The sequence below is a fragment of the Toxotes jaculatrix genome, chromosome 24 (assembly GCF_017976425.1).
Source record: "Toxotes jaculatrix isolate fToxJac2 chromosome 24, fToxJac2.pri, whole genome shotgun sequence".
NCBI lineage: Eukaryota > Metazoa > Chordata > Actinopteri > Toxotidae > Toxotes > Toxotes jaculatrix.
Window position 1 is genome coordinate 8,727,403 of NC_054417.1, and position 21,661 is coordinate 8,749,063.

General features: G+C 42.7%; 2 protein-coding genes across 4 annotated transcripts in view; both read right to left on the minus strand.

The window, feature by feature from the left end:
• LOC121177995 (vang-like protein 1) overlaps positions 1-12,569 on the minus strand; it is a 42,071-nt gene extending 29,502 nt beyond the window's left edge. For 2 of the 3 annotated variants that reach the window (XM_041032462.1, XM_041032460.1), the window contains exons 1-2: positions 12,445-12,569; positions 1,674-1,953 (exon numbers count right to left, since the gene is read on the minus strand). In XM_041032462.1, coding sequence (XP_040888396.1) covers positions 1,674-1,744 — 71 coding nt within the window. In that variant the 5' untranslated portion in view covers positions 1,745-1,953; positions 12,445-12,569. Of the gene's footprint in view, positions 1-1,673; positions 1,954-4,352; positions 4,387-12,444 lie in introns of those variants that run through there. The other variant, XM_041032461.1, reaches the window with a different exon arrangement.
• Positions 12,570-20,530: 7,961 nt separating this feature from the next.
• Positions 20,531-20,902, minus strand: LOC121178153 (helix-loop-helix protein 2-like). The gene has a single exon (XM_041032681.1). The coding sequence runs from the start codon at positions 20,900-20,902 to the stop codon at positions 20,531-20,533; it is 372 nt and encodes a 123-aa protein (XP_040888615.1).
• Between the last annotated feature and the right edge of the window lie 759 nt (positions 20,903-21,661).

Below are 21,661 nucleotides of genomic sequence, written 5' to 3' on the forward strand. Positions count from 1 at the left end.
GGTATGAGGAGGAAAAGGAGAAGAAAGACATAAAAGAGGACAAGAGCAAGAAGGACAAGGAGTGAGGGGACGGAAAGTGACCGATGACATGAGAGAAGAGACGATGACAGGAGTGCACTCAGGGCACGGCTTCACATGTTTTAAGAGGATGCAAAGTCCCTAAAATGGCAACAGGTGGCAGCGAGAGAGGGAGCGGCAACGGAGAGAGAGCGATATGTGGCGAGCGAGCAGGAGGGGGCCGTCAGCGACAAGGGAGGGGCTGTTGTGGAACAGGAGCCACCCGCCCCCACGCCCCCCCCACCTCCAATACCCTCCTCTCATCTCCTCTCAGGCTCTCAACGTATCCGCTGAGCCATCAGTCAGTCGGGCCTCTTCAGCACCTGTCTCCCGCTGCCTTCCTGAGGCCTGTCAGCCACCGCCATTTCACCGCTGACAGACTAATGCTCCTACACGAGCTGCGGCCTCCACGCATGCGAGGCCAGAGAGGAAGACAGAGATACACGAGAGGTCGGAGGACACAGGGTGGACATGTGGAGGGAAAGAAAGGTTGAGGAAGCAGAAATCCCAGGGATAAGAATGGGAATAATGATGAAAATACAGGACAGATGAAAAGAAAAACATAAACTATTCAAGTAATATTTTAAGAGATTGTGCGTGCAAATATATATTACAAAAATGAGAAAAAGAATCCGCCTTTAGCTTGAGGCTAAAATAGAAAAAGAACTTGGCTCCGGTATTTGTCATGACACACTGGGATAATGACCTCAGCATGTGCGCCAACCCAATCAATACAAGACTCTGTTCAGTCCAAAACTAGACAATCTCAATGTTTCCCATATGTGACTCAGAGGCAACTTCAGGTCACACTGCAGTTTTTCTCATGTGGTCTCAAATTCAACCACTTCGACCTCACCTCAGCCTGGTAACTCTTTACTATTCTCCTATTAAACCCAAAAAATGTTTAGTCCATATTGGAAAAAAAACTTCCAATCAAATGTGGCTGAACAGCTTCAATAACATTTATTTTAAAAAAATCATTATGCTCATGCTGCTAGAGAATAGAATTTGGCAACTGCTTATGAAGTGCCCGCCAAAATAAAATTCAAATACAATCTACATTTTACATCCATCATAGAAACATGAGTTAAATATATTTAAGGAATTCCACCTTTTTTCCTTCCTGTTATTGTTCCTCCAAATGTTCCTCCGAAAGGAGCAACAACAGAATCACTGTCATGAGAACGTGGAGCTAACTGTTAGACAAAAATATATTTACGTGCGAGAAAACTGTAAAAAGCTTGATTCCTTCAAAGGCTTGTTTTGTGTGAACAGTGTAAAACCCAAAGATATTAACTTAAATAGTTGTAACCTGCTTGATTTTTACTTGATAAATGATTTATAAACAATCAAAATTACTTTTCTGATGAGAAATTAAGCGATTAATCAACAAATTGTCTCAATAGATACACATCTCTTCCCCCTCTGGGAGGTCAAAGGGCATGCTCAGGTCCAGAGCAGCAGCCTGGGCATATCTGGTGACTTATAAAGGACAGATACTTCCCAAAAAGGGAAACCTGGTTTAACTTGAACACTACATAACAAACTACAACCCTCCAGGTGAAAGCAGAGACAGGGGGAAACAGAATTATTGACAAAGCAGGATTAAGTCTTACCCATGCCTGTGAGATCCCCGGGAGCGTCCAGAGTAGTAGGAATAGCCCGAGTAGGTGGACTCCGTGTCCATGGTGATGCAGTCCTGCCCAGGCAGCTGGGCTCGGGGGCAACACAGAGGCCGCTCGGCTCGACCGCTGGCAGACGCGGCGGAACCTCTTGCGCTGTCTTGCTGAGCTAGAGGCGATCGATCGACTCGCTCAAGAGGCTGACAGAGGTGGCGAGCTGTCGGCACTCAGGCTTGAAAGCGACCCTGGGGGCGCCCGGTGAGGAAACATCAACCTGGAGGGAGGAGGAGGGGGAGGGGAGGGGGAGGGAGAGGGAGAGGGAGGGTAAGACAGACGGAGAATTTGAATTCAAAATGTGAAACATCTGGGAAACCTGCCCACGTCTGACTATTAGAGACAGGAGGATGAACCTGCATCTGAATAATGAGAATTACAGACTCAAGGCATATTCATGTTTACCATATAATATGTGTTATCACATAAACATTCATATGTGCCTGTGTTTTCTCTGCAGCTGCATCACAATCAGCTTCTTCTACCTGCACAGTGACAACACTCTACTGTATAGGCAGCTCTCAGGAGGTTACAATCCAGCTGAGCTTTCCAGATAAAAGAAACACTGCTACCATGAAACAGCAATTGGCTCTTATTCCCACGTGGCTGACGACTGTTGTTCAGAGGCGGTTTTGAGTCTCTGACACACAGCAAACAATTTAAGCCTGACACTGACGAGCTTTGAGCCGACGAACGGAGATAAAAGCTTTCTTTTTCACAGCAGAGGTTCAAAAAGACGGAGGTGCAGCCAGTTTGGGAGACGATAACGTAAAAGAAGAAGAAATTCACAGAGCTGATGTCCTCATTTTACCTACATCACAACTTTTTGACCATAACCATGAAGATGCATGTTCAAATTTCATTACTATGCCTCTGAGCAATACATCACAACAGCAGCGTTCAGAGGATGCTATCAACGGTAGTGAGAAAATGAATCGCTGGTGGCAAGGACACGCTTCATTTGAAAATAATGAAACTTCTTCAGCGATGCGCCACGCTACGTCTACAGCAGCAATTCAACACAACCCCAGAGCGCATATCTTAAGAGGCCTGGATAATCTTTTTCATTCAAGAAAAAAAGGTCTGGTTGTTTCAGGATTTAAAACTATCAGTTTGTAATGTTCATTTTTCTCTACTGTTCACACCCACACGCAAGTTTAATGTTTATCTACTGTCTAATGACTCTTAGTCATTATCAAGTTAAAAATACAACAACAGCTCTGTCTTTGGGCTTCAGCAGTCTAACAGAAGAATTATAAATATGTGACCTGCAATTTTTTATCAACGCAATCCATCTAAAAATCACACTGACTTTCTATGGAGCTATGAAACACTACAATTCGTCTCTGGGATTGATAAAGTGTTCTACCTGTTTCCAACTGAGCTTAAATTTTGATTGAAATTTAAATGAATTAAGTAGAGCGCGCAAAGACTTTAAGCCTGGAATTGCACTGCCAGATGTGCAGATGTGTTTTTTTTTTTTCTCAAAAACATAAAAAAGTGTGTTGTTGTTTCTTTTTCAATTCTGAGCAGTGTCTGCAGCTCTTTCAGGAAGCAGGACATTCTTGGCTTTTTGTTTAAAACAGACTTAACAAAGCAGTTGTTGATCGACTAATGGATGAATCAGTTTCAGCTCATACATTACTCTCTTTATAGCTGGATAGATGCCTTTGTTCAAAGTGCTTAACAACACTGTGACTACATTAGTTAGTATTAGTGGCTTTTTCGGGGGAAATTGCTTTGGGTGACTGGACCTACATTAAGCCATCAAGCTGCATTATTTTCCCGAGAGGATCAATGTGCAGAGAAAAATGCTGACAGCACCATCTGCAGATGGAGAAGCCAGTTCAAGCATCAAATAGCTTGTATTACCAAAGAGAGTAAAACCCACAGACTAAGCCCATGTACAGTCCCTGGAGCGGGTAGAGGGTTATAGACCGCATTAAGGCGAAATACAGGACGATAAGAGGCTGTTTATTGAGTGCACTTGATTTCAGTATGGCCAGAGTAAGCAGGCAAAGATACGACAAAGTAAAAGACGAGACCTGTGTTGAGGTGTTTGACTGAGACACGTCTGGCACAGAGTCCGATTAAAAGCACATATTTGAGTTGCTGCACAAGGGAGGAGAGAATGAGAAATGTGAGTCATAAGTAGCTGGAGGCATGCTGTAAACACACTTGTATGAGGTACATGCATGACACACACACACACACACACTCGCAACCTCTCAGAGCGCTCTGGGCGAGATGAAAAATGGTAAGTGTGAAATATACTGATACTTAGAACCCAAGTCGAAAAGAGCTCAATCAAATTTCTGCTCACATCGCCCTCACTCCCCTGCACATGTGCACTCTGCCTTTCTACACTTAGCATTAAACAGACATAAACCCCACAGAGAGGAGGACAAACATGGCTGACATTAAATCTCAGCTGATTTTAACCAGAGGACTGGCTCACATAACCTTCTGAGGTGAAGTGACACCATGTTTGAGGCTGAAATTCTCTATCAGCAGTATTTTAGGAGAAGTATACATAAATATATATATATATATATATATATATATATGTATCCACCGTCCAGAGTTTTTTAAAAGCTTTTCCCGTCTCCTGTTTCTTACCCTCACTCTGTCCTGACATTGTCTGAAGGCGCAGCACACGTCCCGATCAAAACCCGCGCTGAAACTCCCGGGGCCAGGTTTCCGGGCACGAACGCAAAGATTTATGGCTGATTTATGGCTCCGGTCGTCTTAAAGGCGGTGAGAAGCCAAGCAAACTGTCTTCCTCGCAAGACATCCCTGTTCTTCTCTTGCACTTACACCTCCAGGAAAAGAAAAAAAAAAGAGGCACTTATCCAGATTTACTGCACAAACTACAATCCTTATCTGCCACTTGGAGGGAAACACACATCACTAGGTCCAAAAATACACTGTGGCACAAAACATCTCGTCTGACCCAGTTCTAAGGAGTGTGGTGTCGGCACGTCTGTGAGCGACTGTGTGTGTATGCTTGCGTGACTGTCACAGACTCCTGAAAATGCTTTGAAGATTGCGCAACTACATATTTGGATAGTCTCATTCTGCAAATCATTTTAAATGCCTGAATCATCCTCACACGGTGACAAATCCTCCCTCAACTGGTTCTCCACCGCCTCACCGCCAGCCAGCTGCATTACTGATCCTGAGTACTCAGGCGTGGGCTTTTCTAAAAGCCTTTGTTAACATCTTTTTTTATTATTATTATTATTATTATAAATCTTCTCTGGAGTAAAAATGTGTCTTTCCTTTATTCTCCATAGTTTAGTAACTCATGTGGAAATGGACCAGGCTCTCAGTTTAAAGCAGGGGCCATAAACACATCAAATTACCTGGGGTCCACTGGATTTGTACATCAAACTCTTGTAATGCAGCTGTGGCACATTAAAGCACAGCTTTAGCGTACACACATACATGTGGAATCAATCTTCTCACCTACGGTGACTCTCAGCAAGAAATCACAGAAGCATATTTCCTTTAAAAATGTGAACTAAAAACCCAGTTGTTCACCCAGTTGGTAAGAAGCCAGACCTACTGCTCTGCTGCAGGAATTCACCTATTGAATAATGGCTGCTAAGCAAGCTGGACACCATCACAGAGGCATTTCCATCACCTGGTTTAATCCTCTTAAAAGACGGGCATGCGGCTAAATGAGTGGATTAATAGGGTTAAATGAGTTCGTGGTCCAGGTTCACTCAGAGTGCAGCCGGGAGTAAAGAGAGCGGCCAGGTTAAAAGCTGATCGATTAGTCCCTGCTTCAATGTGTCTCCTCTTAAAACGCACGACTCGGTGTCTTCAACCGCCATCTCTGACTCAGAGATTCACGCTGAGTAAACTCCCTGCAGGTGCACACCGCCAGTCCACCGAGAGGCCCGGCTCTGAGGTCTACACTCAAGTGAAACAGGATAGGTGGGTGTTCTCACATGTGGTTTCTGTCTCGGCCGTGCCAGAGAAAATTGATAAGCGGAACCACTTCAAGTTGGCGGGGAGAGTCTAAAGCTGAAATAGGAATCCTCCGACTCTGGGAGGGAGGGAGCCCTGGCAGGTTCTTCACAGTAATCCAAGACCCCTGCTGAGCTGCCGGCTTGTCTGTTTGTCCTGGCAAACAGCGGCGGCAAGCAGTGGGAGAGGAAGAGGGCGAAATTATATCATGATGATCAAGCATGAAGGGTATAGTCTCTCACAAGGCCATTTCATGCACCTTCTGTGTGCCAAGACTACTGTAAATTCTTTGGTGAAACATGGCCCCGGTGTGTTATTACTCTGATCTGCTGAAGGAAAAAATAACTACAAGACTCAAAAATCCCAACAAAATACTATGGAAAAAAAAAAAATACACTGGAGCGAACAGGTGAGGAACAAACATCCAGCGGCCTGAACAGGGAATGTCAACAAACAACCTCATGTAAACAGCCCGAGAAAATAGTTTTGTCTCAGAGCAGAGAGCGGGAGCAACGCTGCACTGGAGCCAGGAGACATCTGCCGTCAGCCGCCGTAAACAAATCGGAGCTGCTCGGCTGCACCTTGCGCATCACGTCCAACGAGCGCAGTCAGATTCAATTATCGGCGGCTAAAGTGGATATATAAAAAATACCCAAACATCTCTAACATCATGATTCACTCAGCTCAGTTCATTTAGTCTAGACTAATGAAAACATGAGGTATTGTTGTCTCTTGGTTCGACAGAAGAAGAAAAAAAAAACAAAACGGAGGGGGGAGCAGCCTTAATGTCCAATTAAGAAAATATACCCAGCACTCTGGACATTAAAGCAGAGATTAAGGAAGTTCATTAACCTACACTCAATTTGAGAGACTGTACACAATGTAGGACACAAACACACAACACACCTCCACAGCACACACAGCTTCAATTCCTTTGCACTTTTCAGATGTTTAGAGAAGGAAAAAAAAAAGCCTGGTGGTGATGCGGCGATGTGTTGCCACGGTTACCAGATGATCCAGCATGACTGAGAGACGGATTCGCAGAGATCGGAGAGGATAGGCCCGTTTCTGCTGAGGACCAGCAGTCGGATGTAACAGTAGTTTAGCTTCTGACTTCATCTTAAAAATCTCGTCTGCTGTCATAAAATCTAGTGATTGTGAACCACATTCTGGACCATGATCATCACAGCTCACACTTCCTGAAACACTTCTCCTCAGCAAAGCTACGAAACAAAGGCTGAACCACTCTCTCCCTCGTCAGTATCACAGTGATCCCACAGTAATCCCCCTGAAATATTTCTCCTGTCTCTACCTGTTATTCATTATTCATAACATGCTGTCTATCTGCAGCCTAATAATACTAATAATAATTATAGCTCCCTTCGTGACACCAGAGAAGATAAGCACAGAAGGCACATTAAGGTGCAGCGTGACCTGCCTTCAGATTTCTCTACTACAGGTGTGAAAGAACATAGATGCTTTTATTCAGATTAATAAAAATATAGATTTAAAAATATATTTGATGTTTAAATCAATCTTAGTGTAAGTACCCTTGTACTTTCCACCTGTTGCTTGAGCTGATTAATAATAATTCATGAGACTGAACTTTAAGAAGCAGCTCAGGGAAACTCCAGGGAAGCACATGGCCGACTGAGAACCTGCATAACAACAGATGAGGAAACAAATATGAGCAGAGCCCGCTGTACTGTACGTGCTGCAGTCACTGAACCGCCGAGGTCCTGCCCTGCAAACTGGCCTGCTCCCGAAACTTCTGAGGAAGCACTTGCTGCATGAGTAGGAGTCAAGCAAGGAGAACAAAGAGCACTCCCAGTTCTCCTGTGTACAACAGCAAATTAAGCATCTAATGAACCAGAGAAGATGATCCGTTATGTTTTCATTTGAATCCTCCTTTCAGCTTTCAGGCAAGCCGCTCACCCGTTCTTCCTTTCCGCAGAGCAGAAGTGAAAAGCCCCCCTGTAGCTCATTCACACTCAGCAGTGATTAATCCTGAAATCCCACAGCCTTTTTTTTTTTATTGCACGTCTTTGATTCCTGCACCACTCCAACACCACTTTTCACACTGATGTGCCTGTGGAAACAACTGCTTCTCACCTTTTAAATAATAGTAATCCAACTGAATCACAGCAAAGAAAAAAAAAAAGAAAAGAAGAAGAGGCAAATGATATTTTCTCTCCAGGACTAGATTAGTTGACAACACACGGTCTTGGAATAATCTGAGCAAAGACACCATTAAAAGCTCATCAGTATTCAGAGATAATGCTGTGTATGGCCTATGTTTCCTCAGTGGAAAAGCTCTCTGGCATAACATGATGGGTTAATGTGCACAAATGAGAATTAGCACATAATTATGAAATGACTTATTTAGGATAACTAGCCTGTGAGATTTGACCTGACGTCTGACATGGTCTGCTGATCATTTTTGTCATTCATAAAAAAAATAAAACTTCATCAGCATGCGGCTCATTCATCTGGCTCACTGACGCTCTGTAACCATGACGCCCTCGTAGCACTGCCTCTATTATCACCACCATAACACGTCCCCCTCACACCATAATAAGAGACAACCAGCTCACGCAAAAAAATAATGATTTCACTTCGGCTGAAGAGAAGGTAACACCGCGGCAGCCACAGTCATGAGACGTGCTGGGACATGAGGGAACATGACAACAAGTCACTGTGGAAGTCTGGGCTGGTCACATGCTCGCTGCTGTCCCTGACTGAGTAAATGAGGGCCTTTACTTGTGTGGATTTCAATCAACATTCCCAAGCGTCACCGCAGTTAACCCCTCAGATGTCCTGTGAGACAATGAACAAGACATGGAAGCGGAGATGCGACCGAGGAGCCAAGATGGAGAAACAACAGCAACAGACTGAGAATCAGAATCTCTATTAGCATTTAAAAGAGTGACAGAGTAAATCACAGAGCACTATCTGCAGCCAGTGAGAGGCATGTCTGACTAACACTGACTCCAAACATTATCTTGGACTCACATTTGGCCTTTACCTGTTGCATTTTCGCGCTGGTGTTACTAGGCAACCACAATAAGCTGATCCATGCTGGTCAGTCAATAAACCCGCTGTTGGTGATTGCATTAGCTAGACTGAGGTTTTCTAGTCTCGAAGTGAAAGAGTCTCCCATCTACCTCTTCCTTCTTCTCACAGTTTCAAAGCCTCTCTCACAAACAAGCTCTAGTTGATGAGCTATTTTCAGAGCCTGCATCATGAAGCACAATTAGTGGGTTTGCTAATTATCTTTGGCCTTAATGTGTCAACACATGACCAAATCAGATCACTGGGAAAACATAGTCATCATTCTTATCGAGGGCCGACGTGGAAAAAAGCGCTGAGTTCACATTAAAGTGACAGGTAACAAAAAACAGATATTTCTATAGTTCAGTAGAATCACTTTCTATGATTATTAATGTTAAATATATTTGAAATAGTTGACTACGCTAAGAGCCAACTGATGATTACAGCTGCGTATTAATTACAGGATTTGTTTTCTTGTTTTGTTTGTACACACTTATTCCATTACTGCTTAGAATGGCAGGAGGTGACTTGGTGAGCATTAAAACTTTTAGACTCAAGGTGGTGAAACCTGAAATGAAAGCATACACCTTCTGTTGCCTTTAATTAGGTAAAAAAAAAAATTACACTTAATTATCACTCAGTTATTTTCATTCATTTTACTCCTTTGGCAGCAGAATGTTAATTGATTTTATTCATAACAGTTTGTTCATTGTGACAAAAAAACAAACCTGTCACTATGGATAATGATGAATCATATTTGGATAATACTTTTATATTCCGACTGTTAAACATGCTTGAAATGTCAGCCATGCTTTAAATGGCCTATATATCCTTCTTACACTTATTTATATTCTTTCACCATTTCATCTCATGTCATTTTAAGCCCTTCGCTCTTGGTTCTGATGCTGCATGTAATTGGCTTGTAATTAAGAACTTTCTTTCACATGAACGTGACCATAGCTGAGCAGGAAAAACACAGAGGTAACACCCAGCAGGAAAAAAGGCCGCAGTGACACATCGCCTGTTTCCTCTCAAGAGACTGACCTCCCTTAATATTTCCCCAAGTACTGACAACTTCTTCTACAAATCACAAGCCGAGCATTGGAGATAAAGGAGTGAATAAACAAGTCCTTTCTTTTTCAGGGACAACTTCCCTTCCCTTCTCGGCTCACTCTTTCTCACAGTGAAGTCTAATTCAACAACCTGAAATGAGCCAACCGTCACTTGAAGCTATTTAACAGACCATGTTAGCGGTGCACATGATACGGTTGAACCTCTTGTTTATCAGAATCCCCATGGCAACAAGAAGGCAGTTAGCTGCTGGAGTTGACTGACATCTTGCATTGCTGGCTAATGCACCACTATGCCCTGTGGATACAAGTGATGTGGCTGGAATAACTCTGCTGTCCAAATAAGGGATAAACTGGAGCACTGTAACACGTTCAATCAAATGTTTTTAACTTCCATTAATATGCAACAGTGTGAGCTCTTCAAGCAAGGAAACACACCCATGTAGTTTTAATACCTCACACTTATCATACTCAAGAACACAGCTCACATCTGAGAGCTCATGACAGGCATCATCATCGCTATCAATATTCTGTCTGCAGCTGTCACGCAAACCAGAGCCACTTTTCACGGACGGAGAGTGCAGAAGAATTCATGTGCAATGTGACTGGAATTACACAATGCTCAAATGTTAGTCTCATCCAGAGCATTAAAGTCTATTATAATGAGGGACTTGCATAATTTATGGGGGGGGGGGGGGGGGGGGGGGGGGTGTTCTTGTCACTATTTAATGCTAGTTTGGCTTCTCACAATGTCAGATTATGTTCGCATGTTCGCACAGCTGCATAGATTTGAGATAAGCTGTGTTTGTTTATAGTCAAACGTATGTGACTCACAGTGCAGTTAACAGAATTATTCAATGAAATCATTATTTTTAATACATTTGCCAAGGATGATTCAGTCTGCTTTTAACTTTCAGATGCTGAGGCCATACATCAGCTCGGTAATGCTTGTCTACAAGACAGTAACAACACAGGGGTAATAAATCTCACATATGACTGTCTCAAGTTCGACTATTAACAAGTACTGGGACATAATGAAAACAGAGCAAATGTTATGGTTAGATTACAAGGCAGGGAATTCAAAGCAGTGGCTTCTGTAATATTTCATCTCTGCAGAAATGATTAAATCAGAAATAACTTCATCTTTACTTAATAATAACCTCTTTGATTGTTGTTAGCAAGGCTACATCTAATAATACTAACTTCAATTTAGGATTATTGGTTGAATAATCAATTAATCAATGGAAAGAAAAAAAAATCTGCAACAATTTTGATTAGTAGTTTATGTTATTTATAATATAAAAGAGTCAAACATTTGCTTGTTCCAGCCTCTCACATGTGAGGATTTGCTGCTCTATTGCTGTTTCAAGTCATAATGAACTCAGTTGGAACAAAACAACTAAGAATGGTGATTTAATTACGTCAAACAAATTAGATGAAGTTTTATATGTAATAAAATATAATAAATAAACATCACAAACTGATAAATACACAAGGCACAGCCAAACTGTCCAAACATACGCCACTAATTGATTAGTACGTCATCATTAACCTGCAGGAGCACCTGCTCAGCTGTACATGGCGGTGACTGGTTCATTATACATGTTAATAAGTCACAGAAAAATACGAACCACAGCTGAGACAGTAAACCAAAAAGGAAGAGTTACATTACGCCTACACGAATTTAACAAACGTCTGCGGAGACTCACTTTGACTGAGGTCTCTCTCTCTCTTTTTCTGGTGGAGCTCCAGAGCAGGTTTCCCCGCCCAGCCCCTACCTGTGACCCGGCAGGCAGGCGGACCTATAGGCAGGAAACTCCCTGGTTTCACCGTGGCCTCGAAAGCCCCCCCGCCCCACTCTCTCTTGCTCTGCTTCACCTCAGAAGCCTGTTTGTACGACTACTTGGAAAACCAGAGCACAGAGGTTTCACACTGGTGTTATGTGTTTTTTAACTGTTCTTTTTTTTGGGGGGGGTGATTATTTTCCGAGGCCGGCGGAGCTACAATGTATCCGTCCGCGTCAACTCTGCCGCCGCAGGTTATAGTTTACAGCTGAGCTGCGGTGCAGCAGCCGGGGTAATGCGGATCCAGTCAACCGTATGAAACATAGTTGACTTTTCTCCTGCTCTCGCAGTGGCTCTTTGACTTTCTGCTTGAGGAAAGCCGCCATAAAAATGAACCTGGGACCAAAGCGACCATATTAAAAATAAAAAAAATAAAACTCGAAACTGAAGCGAGAATTTAGCAAATACATTAAACTTCCTCCGAGTCTGGCATTGGAGTGACCGCAGTTTGAGGGCATTCACATGAAGTTGAAAGCAGTCTCTTTCATACAGGTAGGCAACACAGCAAGGGCGTGTTCCCAAGTCTCTCCTCAAAAAAAAAAAACACAACACGTTCAGCCTAACACCCAGCAACAGTTTTCGCGCCGTGTAAACAAAATTAGGTATAGACACACTAACCTACATTTTTGTAGGCTACAGGAATCTAGACTGGATATCATAGCCCGTAAAGCAGAGAGCTTCACACACTGCTGAGCCCCGCACACTAACATCTGCAGCACACACACATGACCGACACAGTCTCCGGCGGAATTAAAACACAGCTCAACTCACCCTTTATCGGCGGAGATATCATTCCTGTAGCTGATAATTTATCCAGAGGCAAGAAAATAGTTTTCCCCAGAGCGCGCGGTATGCTACAGTGAGAGGTAGCCTTGATAACCGTAGGAATCACCCTGGTAGTCAGGAATTTCACAGGGGGCAGTGCTTCTTTGCAAATGAGGTGCAGTACGGAAACATGACGCTAGGGGGAGTGCGTCTTCCACACAGGGTGGCCGGTAATAACACACAATAATACTAACCAGCTGCAAACTGAGTTGGTTATTTACAGTAATCTTTCGTATACAGGGACACACAGCGGGACTTATTGTTATCAGTTAGAAAATACATACAGAGGCTAAATAAGAAGAGCCAGCAAATAATAAATAAAACATTGTCTGTCCCACCAAATATTTGTGACGATGAACAATTAACTCCCAAAAATCCAAACCATCAGAAGCCATCTGACTGTTGCTCTGAACACACAGACGGCCGCACAGTTGCTGTTGCATCAACAAGTCTTTCATTTGCATTACATGGAAGTCACACATGTCAGTGGCAAAAAAAATTGACAGCGATCAACAAGACTGTTGATGCAATGGAAACCCAGCACAGTTATGTGAAACCAAAAATGAGTTTTAAAGGTTTAATTACATTGTATTTAAATAATATGTATTGGAAAAAAGTTCCATGAACTTTACAAAAAGACTTTTTTTTTTTTTAGATATTCTAATATGTGCTAAAGAACCAGTCTCTTTTGTCCACTCCACCCACACACAGGCGATGTTTTCATCACAGTTCGTGAAGCTGAGAAAGGTAAACAGTGATACCATTCACTCTCTCAAAGTAACAAACAGTGGCGTGATAGCAATCTGGCCTGGACACAGTCGGTGAAAGAGACACAATGAAGTCACTGATGTGGAGAAAAAAAACATTCCACTTTTTCTCCACATCATAACTTTAAAGAGGCAGAACAGGAATATCTGATAATCAACATTACATGTTTGACTTGACTGCTAAAACTACCATAACTCATTTTAAATATACTGTAAGAAGGCCCTGAGGGCACTGGGATTCTCACTCACCTGAAGAGATATTTACTTTATCTACCGAATTAAATAAACTTTTTTTTTTTTAATTAAAACACTTCTTTATCAAATGTTATCACAGAAAACTAAATCACAGCAATGCACTCATTAATCATCTCACGTGCACCAGGGAACTTTTAACCTCAGTGACTATATTTGTTTAAATTAAGGTTACACAAAATCAATTAAAACAGAAATCCCCACCAATTGATTTCACATTTCTCTGTTGTTGCTGCCATTCTTCCTCTATTGTGTCGCCAGACAAAAGGGGGCTTGGGCCACTTCATTCAGACTCCAAACACATATCAAAGTTCAAACCTCGAGGATGCCTCCAGCAATTACACAGCTGTATATGAATCAATATTTTCTCTTCCTTTGAACTGCATCCTTACCCCCAACACACATAGGCTCACTCTCAGATAGATATCATCCCCTCCAGAACACAAAGGAGGTCATGACTGGGACATGACCCCTGAGCCTCCCCATAGAGAAACCAAATAAACACCAATTCTGTGTCCAGGATGGGGGATGGAAGATGGGGACTGAGGACTTTTGATTTTACTAAACTCCTTGTCATCATTTAATTTCACTGTTGTACAGATAAACATCTTTTTCCTTCTGATTCTCTCACAGAATCTGTGCATCTGCTGCGTCCAAACATCAAAGTTTGAGATTAGTGCGCCACCGTGTGGTGATTTATCGACATTGCTTGAGCTGAAAGTTTAAAAATGTCCATTCAACGAACTCTAATTAATTCTTCCTTTTGGCAGAGATATATTTGCTGTACCTGAAGCCTAAATGTGTATAAAAATCAAGATTTTGAGCTACAACTCTTGCAATTATTAGTTTGTCATTCGTTAATTGTCAAAAGTCAATTTATCCGGATGAACTTCTGAAATTATTTTACCCATGTTAAAGGTAAACAGTTGATTTCTGTAACTGATTAATAAAAACATTTTTTAAAAATCGATATAGCATCTACAAGTTAACAAGTGAAACAATCAGCTGCAGCGAAATCACATTACACAGCTGAACTGGAGCGCGAGGTACCCTCGTAGGCACGCGCGTCGTGTGACGGCGAGCGGCGGCAGCAGCAGCAGCAGCACGTGCTGTCACTTTTTCACGTCTATTCAAAGCAGGAAGCGCGCACAGATGGCCCCTATTGAGAAAAGTCGAGGTGGGGGCCCCTGAGATCAATTCAATTTGGTGTCCGGAAGATGGATGGATTCCTCCCCAAAGACACGGAGTTTATGAGTTTAGAGGTTTTTTTGGTAAATAGAGGAGAAAGAAAAAATGAAAGCGCGTAAAAATGAAGACGAAGTGGGAAGAGATGCAGTTTATGAGACCACACGCATACATGCAGAAAGAGAGAGCGATGGATTCAGACTCCACACATTCTCTGTTCAGGGGCCTATTACATCCAGCTGTGAGAAATTGGGTTTAAAGGCCCAGTGGGCTGTGCGGATGGAAAGACATAAAACATACTGTGCATTCACTGGTTTCATGAACCTGAATTTCAGATTTTTCTTTTCGCTGATTTGTAACTACAAGCTGAAGTGAGACTGACGTCTCACAGCAGCAAAACTACAGGAAGAGATGCAAAGATAAATAACTCTGAAAGAAAATGTCCAAATTAAGCACAAAAATATTACAAATAAAGGTGCAAAATGCAATTTAAACCAACATAAACAGTAACTGTAAAGAATGCTGAGAGAAAAATAGTCACAAATAAACAAGGAAATTTCTTAGGTTCAAGAAAGTTCAAGGTAGAATGATGAGCAGGTAATTCATTTTTCAATAATGATAAATGACAGTGGATTAAAGTAGTGATAATTCTTCCTTAATGTGTATGACTCAGTTATTAGAAATCTACATCTTCACTCTGTGTGTGTGTGTGTGTGCACGCGCCCTCTGAGACTCACAAAAAGGGACAGCAGGATGTTGAATAAACTCCCCTTCTGACTCACAGTGACTCACAACCACCGAGGCGTCCTCAACAAAGGCCTCAACAATTGGATTTAAAAGATCTTAACCAAATTGAAACCCAATGAATATCAGCATTTTAACTCGCCAGATTGGGCCGTGTGCCGGGGCCTAATGCATGCACACACACCTTATGACAGGCCCGCGGTACAGATGGTCCGAGCGTGAGTCTGAATGAGAGGGGGACCATCCGCGGCTGCTGACGCATTGTGGGGGGACGTTGTCTTCAATACAGCACTTAATGAGAACAGACTGACTCTTTCTCCCTCCCCTCCCCTTCTCCATCCTCCGTCCATTCTATCCCCCCCCACCCCACCCCACCCACCCGCTCCTCCTCCTCTCTCTCTCTCTGATTCTCCACTTCTCCTCTCCTCTGCCCATTTCCATCTGTTTGGAGACAAAGGGCCACGAGCCAGCTCGAGCCCCGGGACCCTGCTGGTGAAGTAGGCAGGGATAATACGGCCCATCCCGGGGGCTGCATTTCAACACATGGACCAGGCTTTGTACTTCTGCTGCACGAGCACCCTTCATACACACTCACAGGGATGTGCACGCTTTCACGCACTCCCGCAAACACACACCTCTATGAGAGAGAGAGGCAAAAAGGGAGGAAAGGGAGGGAAAGGGGGGTGTGGAGGGTGGAGGGGGGGGCAGGAGTTGCAATATTGACGGGGGAGTTCTCGCCTTGAACATGAACACTTCCATAATACCCAACGACATGGAGAATAAAAGAGAGGGCGAAAAAATGAGGCAGCACAAAAAGCCCCAAATGTTGTTCCTCGTACTGTGAACATATGGCTGTTTGTTGTCATACTCTTTCTCCCTGTCCAATTTACACAGAGCTAGTGAGCTCTCAGAATTAAATGGGTGTGTAGAGCAGTGTGTGTATGTGTGTGTGTGTGTGTGCGCTCCTCCTGGCTTTGAGTATACCTGAATGATGATGAGGAGAAGGATGTCCAAACGCTGATAATGGCTGCTGTATAATCCCCCTGCCGTCTGCACACACCTCCTGACATATGGTCACTCCTCGGCCTCCACCGTTACATAAGCCCACGGTGCAAAGAGGGTTGAGGAGGGGGTCGTGGTGAAACGTGGTACTTTCTCACACACACACACACACATATGAGCATGCACCGGCCACACTGTCAGACAGGCTGTTCAGTGCCCTCAGCAGTTTGGGCTTCACCTGTCACTTTCCTCTCCCCTGCCCCTTCTGGGGGTTTGTAAAGAATAAATTGAAGAGGACTGATGCTACGGAAGCTTTTGGGATGAGGAGCACAAATGGCCTTGTAGTGCTTCACGGCGACGTACAGATGGACTCCTCCATTCAATAAGCTTGAGCAGAAGTCTGTCTCCACGCCATGCCAGAATCCCAGAGCTTGTTTTGTGTTCTGAAGACGACAATCTGTTGATGCAACATATTGGCGTTCTTTTCTTTCTTTCTTCCTTTCTTTTCTTTTTTTTCTCTTTGTAAAAGCATTGTCTGAAATATTGGAGCAGTCAGATTCGAAAGATGTACCACAAATCTTCTAATGAAAATCGAATGATTATCAAAGAGTGATTCTTACATGATGCAGAGTGCAGGTGGCAGCGTTGGTTTCTTCTGAATCTGATGAATCCTCTGCAACAGTTTCTGAGAGACATAATGCAAAGTGAACATTAGTGACGCAAGTCAAAAGAAAGAGACAAGTAGGTGTGAAAATGTCCTGAATTGTTTCATCTTTAGCGAAACATTTGCTCCATAAAGCTGTGACTTATAGCTGCTTTAAATGTGCCTAACTGAGAATAAGCAGAAAACAAACTCAGCAAACTAACTCAGTACTGTCTGTTGTACCAACCTCAGCCACTACAGTCTGTGGCAACAACACCTCCGACGTAGTCTTGCTTTAAAAGTTCATCTCTGAACAGTCTGACTGTTCAGATGCAGCTGAAGGTAAAACCGGAGAGTCAGGGCAGGTGACAGGCTGACGGACAGATGCCGGAGAGAAAAAAATGAGACGCAGGAGGCCGGGGAGCTGAAAAGGAAAAAACATTTCATGCTACCTTCAGCTTCCACACATAAAACGATTCAAAACGAGAAACATGGTTTTGTTAAAACCTGGCTGCAGCTGCTACCTAAAGAAAGATAGATAGAAAGACAGATAAATAGATGGATGGGTGGATGCTTTTTATGGTTTCCAATCATACATATTTGACATAATGCATTCTGTTGCTCAATTGGAACAGCTTAACTCTGGAATTTCCAGGGTGAAGGGTTCGATTCCCACTGGGGCCACCCGGAAAAAAAAAAAAAAAAAGGGTTCACTCATGATAATCTAATGTGGCTCAGATAAAAGCATTCACACATCCTCCACATCTCCTGTTCTCTACCTCAACTACAAGCTTTTTATAGCAGGATCGATGGGAATGGGCGTATATATCACAAATGAATATAAATATTTGGATCTTTTTTGCTCATACCATTTGGCAATATTACATCTCGGGCGCTCGCTCGCTCATAAATTTCCATCTCTCCCATCCCTCCTCTCTCCCCGGGTTTCCCACGGGAGGTGCCAGACGGCCAGTAATTTGGTTGTCTTGGCTCGTCTGGAGTAACACCTGCCCCCTCTCTGGGGAGGGAGAGAGCCTTTCAGCCAGGAGCACACATGTAGGCTACCACTGCCTTTAGCTGCTGACCACTGTGTGTGTGTGTGTGTGTGTGTGTGTGTGTGTGTGTGTGTGTGTGTGTGAAGGAGAGAGAGAGAGGGAGAGAAAGAAAGTGTGTGTACAGTTTCTTTATCTGCATGGGTTTGCACTATTTCATCTTGCATTGTGTAGACCTGTGTGTGTTTACAGTAGCCTAAATGTGAGTAGACCTGTGTGTACAGTAAGGTGAGTTTTCATCTGTTTGCTAAACTGGGTTTGCACGTGTTTCACTTTGTATTTTGTGTGTGTGTGTGTGTGTGTGTGTGTGTGAGTACAGTAGGCTATATATGCTTGTGTGTGTGTGTGTGTGTTTAGAAAGAATCCCTCTGTATGCCCGAATGTGTGCTGATTTGCATGTGCACTTTTATCAACCCGGCACGTGTGCGTGTGTGCGCGCGCGTCTACGTGGGCGTGGACCTGACGTCATCCTGCGCCGTATCCATCATTCCCATCAGCTGAACATTATGCAGCTTCACGCTTTCAGCTCATGGTTTTGTTTTTTTTTTTTGTTTTTTTCCTCTACATTGCAAAGCTAAAAGGCTTCTAAACTTTATTTAAACAATATTTCAAAACAGGAAAGAGTTTTTTTTTTTCAAGTATTTCCGTTTTAATTAAAAATAACACCGGAAAATATGAAAAGTTTGTCCATTAGAAACCAGCTGTCACACGATACCTCTACTACAAAAGATCTGCATAAAGCAACAAGTAGCCTACACAACCCTGAAGAGACAAAAAAATCTTTGGATAGAGGATATGTTTTTTTTTTCTTCACTATAAAATTACTTATTGAATTTCGTAATACAAAGCAGAGACAAATAAATAAACCGATTCATCAAAAATAAGAACATCAAAACATTGAAGATAATAAATTCAGACTATTCTTCGAAATTATTGTTAGTATTATTTTTTTTTTCTTTTTTTTTTTGGTCACAGCAATATAGAGGTTTAACTCTGAATCGTGTGATTACCCCTCGGTGGTAGAAACTGTTTGACATAATCATTCTTCACATGATTACATTATTCTGTCAGTGAAGTATATTTTTTAATTGAATTATTGTTATTATTATTATTATTTTTTTTAAACCCAATTCTTACTCCTCGAGCAACCTCTCAACACGACAGTTTAGGGAAATAAACATTGCTGGGGCCGCTGAACCCCATCTTGAAGTGCTTATCGTTGCTATTGATAGACAACAGACGTGACATTTAAAAAAAATAAAAATAAATAAAAGTAAAACGGAGATTAATGACACATCAAACGAATAAGTTATGCTATGGGTAAACAGAAAGTGCCATTTTCAAGAGTAGAACACCATCACTTTCCAAGTTCAATTTCACAGCCTAAAATATAGAAGCAACAAACAATATACATTTATACAAAAAGACGCCAGCCTATGGTATCAACATAAATAAATTAGCCTTAAATATTAACACAATTAAATAAATAATTCCATACACTTTAAGAAAACTAAAAATGATTAAGGTCACAATTTTATATGTCATAAGTGGCACTTACGCATTGAATCTTTTTTTTTTTTTTCTTCCTTCACGGAAAAAAAAAAACATCATCTAAACTAGATCTAAAGCAGCTATCTCGTTTACATCCTGTCACCTCCATGTGAAAACGCCCCAGTGTTTCTGCTCTTCCACCTCAGACTGACACCAACCCCGCGGCGCCCGCTGCTGCTGCTGCGGCTCTTGACTCAAAGTTGGAGCAGCCTTCCACAAACTTTTTTTTTCTTTTCTTTTTTTTTTTGCACCACTGCCATCGGAATAACTAACGCTGGCCTGCACAGCTAGAAAGGTATGGCAAAGTCCCAGTATCCGGTGACACGGTGGTTTCATTTGGTGGGAGAATTTATTTCATAGGTTTGGGCCCTGGAAGCTGAATTGGTGGATTTCAGGTTTTGGCTGATTTTGTTTGTGTTGTAATAAAAAAAAAATCTCAAAGATGCAACTGAAGGGCCCCTGAAGTCAGAGGAGCATGGGAGCTCATGTCACAAGTGTTAGTTTGACTCAATATTGAGCTTTTCTGTCACTGAATATAACTTTGATTAATAAAAAAAAAAAAAAAAGACTGAAATATAATTTTTCTAATCTTCACTGATTAAAATGCACATTCGGTTTCTTTCATTTTCTAACTTGTCTCGTCAGAGAGATGTGGCTTCAGGTTTTAAAGGCTTCAAGAATCAAATTCCTGCCTCACTTCATTTTCTCACCTGGATTTTTAAGTAACTGTTAACCTTGCCATACCCAGTGGACACCCAGCATGCGCCTGAGTCCAATCTACCAGCCCTACCCAAACCAATCTGTCTCCTGGGGGGCGGGGGGGGGGGGGGTCACTTTTAGACATCCAACACGTGATTCAGATAGGAGATGTAGCATATAGCCAGTCTGAGGATCTCGATCTTGGAGAGTTTCTTGTCAGGGGGCAAGGTGGGGAGTAATTTCCTCAGCTCCGCGAAGGCCACGTTGAACGCCTCCACCCGGATCCTCTCTCTGGTGGCGTGGGCCGAGCGGTACTTGGCCGTGGCCCTCCGCCTCCTCCTCTTCTCCTCCCTGCTCAGGGGCTGCTCGGCTTTGCATTTGGCTCTGTCTTCGCCTTCCGCCGGCTCGTCCGAGGCGCAGCCGGCCGACTTCAGGCCGTTGAGCATCGTCTCCGGGTCGGACTGAGTCCAGGAGAGGTCCGCCTCAGCCTGGTCCGGGCTCAGCATCATTTTTATTCTCTGGTGTTGGCAGTCTCTCCTCCTGAAGAACCTGCAGTGTGGACAGGACCAACCATTAAATATTGATTCATGCTACTCTGTCTGAGAATATCTTATGGATATTCTCAGCATCTGTGTGACAGGTGGATTTCTACTGAAATAAATAAAAGAAGGAGTTTGAATTCACTCTCTGATGCATGACAAGTCTGTTTTTGAACGAAAGTCACAAAGACACAAAACAATTAACGAAAACTCGTCAATTAAATGTCATTTTTAAAAAGTGTTTTCTGCCACCCTGGGGCCCCAGGATGAGAAGTCCCACAGCGGATGCTGGGTGCCTGCCCCCCCTCCTCTCTCTATAAAATACAGTCTACCGTCATTGCATAATAACATTAAACTCCATAAATAATGAATGGCTCCAAATTCGAGGAATGCTTCACTTACTAAAGCCTTAGGCCTTAAAAAAAACCCAACACATTTTAAAGTGTCAGATCAGAGTTTTCTTTCAAATTATCTTTTTTTTTTTTTGAGTCATTTTTCAAATAAAAAAAAGAGAAAAGAAAAAAAATGCAGGTTGTGATTATTTCTGGAGGAGAAACTCCCTGTTTGTGAATTAACATAATCAGAATTGGCCATCTGTCACAGTGTGATGAACACATCTGCTTGGCTGAGGCCACAGTGACTTGACAGCATGGAGGCATAAGACTGCAAAAATAATGTTGACATCTGCTGGACATGGAATTATTGGAGCTTTTGTTTATTTTTTTAACT